The 11,102-nt window shown below is 47.7% G+C and overlaps 1 protein-coding gene across 1 annotated transcript; it reads left to right on the top strand.

Moving 5' to 3' along the window:
* The first annotated feature begins 5,208 nt into the window (after positions 1-5,208).
* On the top strand, positions 5,209-9,167 carry LOC106042183 (lymphocyte antigen 6E-like). The gene is made up of 3 exons (XM_013190963.3): positions 5,209-5,368; positions 7,947-8,066; positions 8,679-9,167. Exons 1-3 carry the CDS (start codon positions 5,317-5,319, stop codon positions 8,885-8,887), a joined length of 381 nt encoding a protein of 126 aa, XP_013046417.1. The 5' UTR covers positions 5,209-5,316; the 3' UTR covers positions 8,888-9,167.
* The last annotated feature ends 1,935 nt before the right edge of the window (positions 9,168-11,102 follow it).

The raw sequence follows: 11,102 nt of genomic DNA, 5'->3' as shown, positions 1-11,102 counted from the left end.
GATGTGGTCATGGAGGTTTCAGCCTGGTTGTTACCCAAGGTGTGACGAGTTTCTAGACGTAACCAAAGCGCCTGGTTCTCACCATGCAGCTGGGGTTTTGGTGTCCTTCCTGGCTGGGTCAGCAGGAGCGAGTCAGGGGAGAAACCGGAGCATCCTGATCTTCCCACACCTGTGCTGAGTTTTTCAACTCTCAGCCCACAAAAAATCAGACCCAGAGCCCCTAAAAGCAATGAACAGAAGTGGGGTTGTCTGCGGAGCTCATCACAGCTTTTCCTCCACCAGAGAGAAAGGAGGTTTTCTCATTTCACTCTCAGCTCTCACCTAACCTTGGAAATTTTAGCTATCGGGTTGCACAGCACAGGATATTTCCAGCCCTGAAATATCCATCACTCAAAAGCATTGGATGAGTCAAGAACCTAAAGCAAATTAAAAAAAAAAAAAGAGCAATTTTGAAAACCATGAGTCTTTCCTTGCCTTCTGGGGAAGGAGGGGGTGTGTGGCATGCTGGGAGCCTTTATAATGGATAGATAAGGGAAATTATATTTCTTACAGAAGCAAAATGGATAAATATGCTAAGACTTTCTTGGTGTCCCTGTGGATGGCTGCGAAGGTTCTCTCAAGGCCAGCTGCTCCCCCAGCTGTGTCACAGATGAGTTTCTCTCACATCCCTGGCCTGGCAGCTCCAGACATCTGCTCTCTATACCACCACGTGTCTCCAGGATCTGGAATTTCAGTTGGAAAAAAAAAAAAAAAAAAAAAAAGACAAAAAGACACAGGAATCAGAAAGAAAGCTGTGATATCATGCATTTTCTTCCTGCGGATGATAGCCAAAATGATCTGTGGCAAAGCTTTTGGTTAGCTTTTCCTTAGCATTTGTACTGGCACGGTTCAGACATTCATCACATCCTAGAACTTCCAAAGAAATACCAAAGCACTGCTTGTTGGGACCAGCACGAACACGCTGCGGGGAATGGACCCTTTTTGGTGCCAGCGCCTTGACAGTTCACGTGAAAGAGAATCAGCAGGGCTGGCCCTGGGACGAGGGGAGATTTCCTACCTTCAGGGAAAAGGCAATGACAGATTTGGGAATTATCAACAGAGCCCTGGTACAATGGCAACTTCAGTAACCGGTTGGGCGTCATTTCTCCCCAAATGTGGGTGTCCTCCTTGGAGAGGACTGGCATTAACTCCTTAGGGGGTATCCTAAGAGGGTAATGGGATTTTCTCTTTCGCCTCTTCTTCCTTCCAGCCCTCCTTCTTCACCATCCTTCTTCCTTCAGGCCCTGCAGGTCTCTAATATCCCCCCTCCTGGCTGCAGAAACCCCACCACAGACTAATGAACCTTCACCCTGGATCCAGAGAGGATGATTCACATCTATAACCTCTTCCCTCTGCAAACAGGGCGGTGACCAGGAGCGATCCCATGTCAGGACATGCGACAAAGCTGGTTGGGGTGTGCCCAAGCCATGCTGATGGTCCGACCCGATGGCATGGGTGGCCTTGGGGCTGGGCTTGTGCCCTGTTTGGTGAGCTGGTCGGGATCTGACCCCTGAGCCAGGACATCGATGGGGATGTGAATCAGGGTGCTTCACCCCATGATAAGTTGTTTGGTGTCTCCCCAGGAGCCTCCAAGCTGATGGGGCTGAATTATCTCTTAGGACCTTGGAGGTTAAGGGGATGTGGGAGGATGGATTTGGTAGCTTCTTGGTTGGAGCTGTGGCCCGGAAGGGCGCTCACCCCTTGTGAGGCAAGGCCTCTGTGATGGTCACAGCTGTCACGCTGAGATGGAAATCTACCTGGATCTCCTTGTGTTTCAGCCAGATGTGGTGGATTTGGTCAGCCCTGTCCTTCCTACGGGAGGTTTGGAAGCCTCCATCATCTGCCACAAGGCTGCCTTGAGCAGCTCTGTCCTGTTTTGAGCCTACCATGTCAGATGGAGTCCTAGCTGTGCTTCAGGGAAGGGAAGAAGAGAACAGGAGGCCTGCAACAGAGAGAAAAGGCACAATCTCAGATGCAGGCCTTCCTTTTTCCTTGGGGTTTATGACTCTCATGATCTTCTCCCCTTCACTAACCCCATTGCCCAGATGAAGCACTCCCTGGCCTCCCAAGGAGGAAGGAGAGGGCACGACCAGACCAGCCTGGTGCTATCTGGGGCTGATCTGTCCCTCTTGCCTCCTGTGCTCCATCTGCGTGACTCAGGCACACCAGGAGCACGACTCATGGCCGGTTCCTTCCCTTCTTGTCCCATGGTCTCTCTTTTCCCCCATCGAGGCCGCAGTTTTTACATCCCCGAGCTGAAAGGGAGAATTTCCTCCCCGCTGTCCATGATCGGGGCCACCCTCCAGAAGGAAGAAGGGGGAGCTGACATTAAAAAGTCCCCGGGCTTGGCAGCTTGTCCCACATAGCTGCTCCATCACGGGCTGAAAACCCTCTTTGTCTCACGCTGGTTACACAAAAGGGGACAAGCCTTGCACAATGTGCTCCCAAGGTCTGGCACAAACAGACATGCTGACCGCTGCCAAACGCAAAGGGAGTTAAAGTTTCTTCCTTCAGATTCCCATGCTCTGTTAACTCTTTAACACCCTCCTTGACCCCACCAGGTTTACACCCACCTTCCTGCAGGAAGCCCCGCTGTCCTCCTCTGTTTTTTGATGTCCCTGGGTAAGCAGTTTTCACACCTTCTCCATCTTCCCACCTTCCCCGAAGTCTCCTGCCACCATCTGCACCCCCCACTGCCCCAGTTGTCTTCTCCCTGCCTTTTTTTTTTCCAGCCTTCTTCTCCCTTAGTTGAAAAACTGGGCTGCTCTGTGTTACACGGGACACCCATCCCCGAGCCCTTGCAGTGGCCCTGGGCGTGACTGCAATACCAACAGCACGCAAGAAAACTGTCTTTTGGGACCTGGCCAGACCTTGGTAGACAGGACAGGACAATAGCTTTTGTAATTTCCTCCTTCAGGGACATGGGGATAGGGGCCGGTGATGCCCTAGATGCCTTCTCCATCCAGGCTCCACAGGAGACCCCGCAGTCCGACCCCAGCAGCTGGTTAAACTGGGATTTGTGGAGCTCTAGAAAATGCTCCTCAGACCTTGACGGGCTATGTTTAATACCTAAACAGCGTCCGCACGCAACAACATGTGCACTTTGCACCATGATAAGTAATGCCATCATAGGGGACGTGGTGAAGGACCGATCCTTCCCTCCCAACCCATTTTCTTACCTTCCCCGTGCCTGTCTTTAATTATTTCCCTGCTCAAACTTTATCTGTTTGGTTTGATTTATTTTGCTTTGTACCAATAATTCTCAGCTCTTTCCCTCTCTCTTTCCAGTTCTGGGTGAAATATTAATCTTGTTTATTATTATTAACCTTCCCTCTCCCTAATCTATTTAAATGCTTTCTCACATTTCCACTTCCTACAGCCCATTTCTCACTTGTAGATTTTCTATTCAGCTGCACTTTGCTTTAACAGCGTCATTTATTTACTGCTCATTTATTTGTTTTAATTTCAAAGCCTTTCTCCTTTCTTGTTGTGGCCTGTGTTCATGCATTGCTCTCTTCTTCCTGCTGAGGAGCAGCATTTTTCTGCTCGGTTGGCTCCAAGATGAGCTGAATTCAAAGCAATAATTCAGTTTCTTTTCTGGATTTTCAAAGTGGATGAAAGGGAAAGAAGTTTTGCTTTCTATTTCACCTGCTGACCAATAAAAGTTAAACAAACTTGTCAAATATTTATTCTTTCCCTTCACACTCTAGCAGATCATATTTCCTTCCTGATGTCATTTGTGGATGTATTAGTACAACGTCTTGTTCAGAGTATGGCTTTTTAGCAGATTATTTCCTAAGCATAATTGCTACATTAGCTGCCATGTGGGCCCATCACAACCTTGTTAAAAATGAGGATGATTAAAGATTCATGCTCAAGGTCAGGGCAAATCTAGAGATCAGAGTGGAGGACTCTGAAAACTGGATGCTCATCCCCTCCACCCTGGTACAGGCAAAAAGCAGAGACAGAAATCATTGGGGACTGAAGTTGCTGTAGAAAATGAAGAATTGGGCAAAAGAAGAATGAGTGGAGGAAAACGACCAGTCACGGGGTTTGGGCAAGGAGCCACCTGCCCAGGATCCTGCAGATAGAGGATTGGAGGAAGAGCCCATGGACCAACTTCTTGGGGAGCAATTTGGGGGAAAAGAAGGAGCAACTGGATGTCCTTTATTCTGTTTCCATGTGGTTCGGGCCTTGCAAACCTTCCTTCTGAACTTGGTCTTTTCCCTCTCCAAAGATGAAGGGTCCTGGTCTGCTGGGATCCCTTCTTGACCAGGAAATGTTTCATTTCTTTACCATTTTCACTTCCTTCCATTCCCAGTTTAACTCCCGTGGCCGTTCCCATGCACTTGCTGCCTCCGCCTCATGCTGAGCAGTTTGGCAAGAGACGGTGACGTGGTGGTGGTGGGAGCAGAAGGAGGGAGCCAAGACGGACTGGGAAGGTCACTGGGGACTGGAAAAACCTGTCAGAGTTCAGAGCTGACCCACAGGTAGCAACAAATATTGTCACCTGGAAACCTCGGTTGCTTATGTAGGACAGAGAAGCAAAGCAAACAAAAGTGTTGGACCCCATCCCTGACTGGGCCCTTGGGAGCCCCTGTGACAGTCTTCGGGCACAAAGAGAGGTGCTGCAGGAATGTTATAATGCAAATATTTCCTGCATAAAGCACTTAGTGCAAGTGAGTTAATTCTGAATGACTGTGGGCAATCCGCTGAAAATACATTTTTTTTTTCCCTCATAGAATCATAGAATTCTTTTTGGATTATAATATACAAAATAATATTTTATTTATTTATTTATTTTTGCCTCCTCTCCCACTTTGCAGTATTACAGCTATGAAGCTTTATATCATGGTGGAGAGAAAGGATGGAGGGTGCCAGGCGATGCCTGCTGTTTTGGAAACGATGAGCCACACCGGGCTGGCACAGCTGCCTCTGCCTTGCTCCAAGTTTCGTGGTTCAGCCCTGCCGAGTTAGAAGGGACTCCCGTGCTTGAGTCATAAATTGTTCCCCCAATTAGCCAGGCAGACGTTGTCAGCAGAAGTAGGTCTTGGAATAACAGATTGGATCTGGAGGAGAGGGAGAAGAAATTGCTGCGCGTAATGGGCTAGATCCTACGCACAAACACACCCAGCGCTGATTCCATGTTATGGGCCGTCACTCCCCAAAACCTCAAATTGCTGTAATCAGAGGAAGGCAAAGGAAACACAGTCCCAGTATAAAACCTTCCGATGGTGCCCCGTCCTGCACCGTGCAGGCTCTGAGGGAGCACCGACCATGAAGGCTTTTCTCATTGCCCTGCTGGCGGCAGTCCTGTGTGCCGAGCGAGGTAAGATGCTACAGAGGCTGGGGAAGCCAGGATGAAAACACCAGAAGATAAGGTAGAGATAACGCAGGAACAAGAAGGTTTGACTGCTTTTGCTGCCGTTGCTGAAGCCTTGGTAGTGCAGTTTTTCTTTGGTATCGCTTGCTTCAAACAATATTTAGTGCGGTTGGGTTTTAGCCTCTGCTTGAGCTCTACCAAGCAGCTCATAACCCAAAGAAGATGAATGCACCACTCTGCTTTCTCCCACCCTGGAGTATCGTGCTCCGAGCATCTGAAGACAGACACATGAACTGAAAAAAAGCTAACAGTCGAGGAATAGAGCTGGGCTCACGGTTTTGCCTTCAGTTTTACTTTTGTTCCTGAATGAAACTGCTGGAGTTGTTGATAAAGATAACAGTGCTGGTGTCGAGACCGCATCTTCTGCCAGCATTTTACTTTAGTTCCCACAATGGCATTGCAACTAAGAAACCAGGCTGCTGGCAGATACTTGAAAGCCTAAAGAGCTCTTTGTTCATAGGTTTGATGAGCTTTTTTAAATGTCTTGGAGTGAGTGTATTTGTAATGGGATCCACGGTGCGTTGTGCTTGGCCTCTTTTGAAAGGAGATGCAGATATGAGTAGAAAATTGTCCAGAAATATCCAGATGAGAAACAGTGGCTCTGTGTGTGTCTGTAATCCCACGCAGTCCTGCAAGGCTTTTTTTTTTTTTTTTTTTTTTTCACCGTTAAAGCTGCTTCTGGCTGCATTTGCAAAACTAGAGCTAATGGGGGGTGGAGGCCAGATATAGTAGGCAAGGCTTCACAACAGCGATGAGGGTTTAAGTGGTTTCCTGACTGGGAGGGTTTTTTCTTGCATCAGTCAGTGCAAGAGAGCATGAATGCATTTCAGCTGATTTTGCACATGTGCTGGGGTCTTGGCTTTATCTGCAGCAGGAAGTGGTTTGAATGGCTATGTGAGATTTGTCAGGGGAACAAACTAGGGGCAACCGGAGGGGCTGTAAAATGCAATCATGTATTAGCTAGGCAGCAAGGATTGCTCTGGCATGGTATGCAAAAGGGTAGCAGCACACAGATCAGGTCGGAGGACTCCAGAGGGAGCAGTGAGAGGTTTAACTCGTCCACGCATGGAGAAGCAGTGAGTGCTGATGAGTCTGTTGAAGGGAGGTTAAAAGCAGGCTGCTACATGGCTTGTTTTGTCTGTTGTTACGGAGAACACCCACGCTCACAATACCTGGCACTAGAAAAGAACATTTGGGTAGGTTTCTACCAGAAAAAACGGTCAGTTTTTTGTTGAGGTCCAGAGGTGGCTCTAGAGCCATACCCAGGGCACCTGAGCTCCCTGCAGCAGAGAGGTGGCCTTTCCTTCTCTGTCCTGGGGTAGTTGGGGCATAAAATGGGTTCTCATTTTCTTCTAAAGCTGCTTCTGGAATTGTCTGAACTAATGTCAAGGACAGGTTCAAATATTTGAATCAGCCGAGCAGCTGGGCTTTGGAGAACGTCCAGGAGGAGATTAAAAAAGCAGGTCCAAGTTCAATTGGAAGGAGCTGCTCTGTGTTGAAATAAGAACCTTCCTGGGCTGAGAAAACCGAAAGAGTATGAACCAGGGGAATTTTGGTCTAAATAAGAACCCTCCCCGGGTTGCTGTTTGGTCACTTTTGTCCAGGACTGGTGGTGGCAATGGAGCTGGCTGTCCCAAGAGCTGCTCAGCTCCTCAGCCCCACCCCCCCAGCCAAGAACATTTCAACAAACATAACGAATGTAAGGAGCATTTCAACAAACTCCAAACAGGAGGGAAAACATTTCCACCAATTGTCAATCAACCTCCAGGGAACGCGATGGCATGTGCCCGTGCTCCTAGCTTGGCCAGCTGGCCAGCCTGCAAATTTGACTCAATTTACTGCAGATTTTGTTCAGAAACAGGTATCCTACCTCCTTCTGGCATTGTAATAGCCCTGGCTGAGACCTGCTAATAATATCACCGAGGACACGTTGTTCCAGGCGATGGCAGAAATAATCTGTCCATTGTTCAGAGCAACCTCTCCCAGGGAACTCCCTTTAACGTGACTCTGTGCTCAATAATTTACTTCACAGGGGTGTCATAGGCTTTAATTAATTCATGTTTTACAGCGCTTTGCAGATGCACTCTGAAAACACTAAAAACTTGGCTCTCACCTGAGAACGGTGCCAGCTCATCCTCCCCTTGCCAAAACTGTACTACGCTAAACTATACCAGGTTGCAAGTTCTGCTTCTGCAGGCTGGCTGTCAACCAGGCCAACGTGGACCCGGGAGAGATGGAGCTCGGTCTGGAAGAAAAGTCACGCGAGAGCGCTGCTCAGGCTGAAAAATGTGTTTTCAGATTTAATCACCAAAAATTTCAAGCAAAGAAAGAAAACTAGTTTTGTTCTGTTTGTCTTTTCAGCTTCATTAATCAAAGCAAACCAACTTCCTATTTCACTTTCAAACTCATTTGTAAAGTACTTTTTACCTTGCATTTTCCAAGAAGGGACAGGGCTTTTGACGCTTCCTTCCCAGGAGGGCATAGCTGGAAACCACTAACGCTTGTCATGCGTGCTTTTTTCCAGCTTCCTCGCTGTTTTGCTACACATGTGATAATGAGCACTCTAACTGGAACTGCCTTAAAACCTACAAGTGTGAAGATCATGAGAAATACTGTATAACCACATACAGCTCTTCTGGGCTCGGTGAGTAGTAATAACACATCAAGGCTTTTATTATTTATTTTTATTATTATTATTGTGGGTTTTTTTTTGGTCTCCAAGGACACTGATGGGCAATAATTTCTTCAGGCAGTAGTTGGTCTGGTTGGAAAGAGTTGGTCACTGAGGGTTAAGGCTCATGTCATGTAACGTGTGTGTATCCCCCAGCAGCACCTTGTGAGCCACCATGTGGGCTACGTTCCTCACCACCTCGTGGCATGACTGGCTGGAGCAAACAGATTCTCATGAGCAGATCTTGTTCCTTGCTCTGGGAGCTCACATCCACACTTTGTAACAGAGGACAGAAAGGGCTTGGCCATAAGAAAAGTGATTTTAGGAATTGAATATGCATTGGGAGTGATTTTTGCTGTGCTACATGAAGCATGGTATGGGTTTCTAGCAAGGACTTTCTAGTGTCCTCCGTTTGAGCCAGGTTGAGTGGATATTCACCCAGCACTCAACAAATCCACCGATCTCTTTTATTGCTGCATTGCAAATTAAGCGTAGAGCAATATACCTCCTCCCATTGTCCTCTGGTCAGGACTTGCAGAGGAATCTTAAATCACGGCTGTCCTTTCTCGTCTGTTCCCCATCCAGGCAAGGACATGGGATACCGCATCACCAAGAAGTGTTCTGCTGACTGTCCTGAGACTAACATGAACTTTGGCGTGGCGGCCATTTCCACCAAATGCTGCGGTACCTCCCTGTGCAATTTCAGTGGGGCCAACAGCGTGAAAATCAGCTACGCTGTGATGCTCCTGGGAATTGTGGCCAGTTTGGTCTGTGTCATCAGGGCAGGTTTGTGATGAGGGTTGCAGGTAGGAGAAGACATGACGACCCAAGGACCTGCACGGTCTTGCCAAACCGAGAAACCAACACCTTCTGTCAAGTGTCTCCATCAGGGTCTGTGCTATTACGTTTTTTCTAAGATCTTGTTTCAGATCCGATCCACAAAATGGCATGGCAGTATAGCGCCTATTTTTCCCCTATGTGATTTGTTGTTTTGTACTAATTTTCCCCGAGAAAGCTCTTTTGATATCATGTGTGTGACAATTGTCAGCCAAAATAAAGATTTATGTTATTCTAGAGCGTGTTTGACATATCCACACTAAGCTCAGCTTGAGAAAACCGGTCTTCCAGAAAGGGCTGTGCTTTGAATCTCTACTTCACATCAAATTCCTTTTATTTTTTTAGCATCTGGGATCCTCCCTTGGCTGCCTTTCTCCATTGACTCGGTCTCATCCAGCAGCTCAAGAAAGCCAATCCATAACGCCCCACATTATGCCTGATGACTCAGAGCTGATGAATGAAGGTGTCAATCTGGAAAGGTCAAAGCCATTTGCTCTGTCCCCATTGCAAGGTGGCGCTTGCAGCACCAGAGAGGAGTTTTGTAACTACAGACACGCGGGAGCGGGGGGCGGCAGGTTGCGCTCATGGCTGTGCCAGCAGCTCCTCATGGGATCTCTGCAAGGTGGGTGATTTCATCTTTTAAAATGAGTAAAAGGCCCTCCCCATGGTGCTGGGGATGTCCGAGATGAGGACGGTGCTGCTGGAGTTGTCCTCACTGAGAGGCAACCTTCCTGGAGAAGCTGCTGCCAAGAGATTGCTCCCGATTTTCCTATGGGGAATGGGGAACGGGCAAAGGCGATGGTGCCTGATGGGATGGAGAGCTCTCAGCTCTGTCCCTGCTGCATTTCCAGGCTTGGGGATGGGGGCGATGAGGTGGAGATCCCTGAGGAGCTCTTGGAGGAGCAGAGTTACACCTAAGATGATCAAACGACATGCAGTCTTGGATCCTCTTGTCATTCTTCTCTTGTCAATCCACTCTTCTAATTCCTGGCTGAGCATCCCACAGGCACTAAGCTTCGGGAGGGCTGGTGGAGAAGCAACACCTGGAAAACCCCCTCCTTGTTCTCAGCCCAGCTGGCTTTGAGGGGAGCCCTGCTCCAGGCAGGCTGCAAAGGGCTTGGGCGGCGGGGAGAAACTGCAGAGCTGGCTGCAGGCTGCGAGGATGGATGGGGTGGTGGTTAGTCATTCTGCAAAGATGTAGTTTCTGGGCAAGGAAGGTGTCCTGGCATTTGGTTAAATATACAGTATATATGGGCTAGCTGAAGAATGGCAGTGTTGTGGCATTTCTGTTCAGAGAGTCCAATGGAAACTTGGCTTCCGCACTCTTTTTTAATCACTTTTACCATCTTTTCTTTCCCCGTACGCTAACCACAGTAATTTCTGAAATTGTTCTTGAAGCTTTAGGTAAACTGGAAAAATCCACAAACAACATTTGAATTAAGCATCATAGTTAGTTTTAAATTTCAGCTTTTGTTTCATGAAAAATACATGTTTTCACCAAAATAAATTGTTCTTCCTTCCTTCTCACATGACAATTTCAACGAGGGTTTGAAAAAGACAAGCAAAACACTCACACCCCTCACTCTCAGTTATATCCTTTGTTCCTCTTTTCATAACTTCCAGATACTTGTAAACTGCAATATTTTCTTCTCTTTTGCCTGCGCCCTCCGGTGACCTAATGATCTGTGTCCTTTCTGTCCCCCTGGATTCTTTTCAATCTGTCTCACCTGGTACTGATGAGGGACGAAGATAGCATTAACATCAGAGGGACACGTGGGAGCAGTTGGAAGAGTGCAGGACCATCTAATGGCAAATCCCAGCTGACAGAAAATCCCTGCGATAATTCCTTTAAAAAATACACAGCCTCTCCATCTCAAAATCTCAGCAGCTTGCAGGAGACAAGAGATATTTTAGTTTTTGCTTGGATGAGGCTACAAGGGAGGGGAAAAAAAAAAAAAGTGCCTGGCTGAGCTGCTATTTCTGTACCTGTTAATGGATGCTGTTGGCTGAAATAAATCTGAATGTGGGCTGCCTCTGCAGTGCAATGTACAGGCTGCAGAACGGCATCGCCTGGTGACTGGAGCCCCCTTTTCTGCTGTTACCTCGAATAGTCTGCAATAAAAAGTTGATTTACCAATAAAGACTCATGACGTCTCTTTTGGACTGGAGCAA

The sequence above is a fragment of the Anser cygnoides genome, chromosome 2 (genome assembly GCF_040182565.1).
Source record: "Anser cygnoides isolate HZ-2024a breed goose chromosome 2, Taihu_goose_T2T_genome, whole genome shotgun sequence".
In the NCBI taxonomy this organism is placed as follows: Eukaryota; Metazoa; Chordata; class Aves; order Anseriformes; family Anatidae; genus Anser; species Anser cygnoides.
The sequence above is the reverse complement of the archived record's forward strand: the minus strand, read 5'-3'. Positions and strand labels throughout refer to the sequence as shown.

Bases quoted from the DNA above. Each gene is read 5' to 3' on its own strand.
- LOC106042183 (XM_013190963.3), top strand. From the start codon at position 5,317: ATGAAGGCTTTTCTCATTGCCCTGCTGGCGGCAGTCCTGTGTGCCGAG. The intron at 5,369-7,946 runs GTAAGATGCTAC...GCTTTTTTCCAG, and splicing joins AGTCCTGTGTGCCGAGCGAG to CTTCCTCGCTGTTTTGCTAC. The intron at 8,067-8,678 runs GTGAGTAGTAAT...TTCCCCATCCAG, and splicing joins ATACAGCTCTTCTGGGCTCG to GCAAGGACATGGGATACCGC.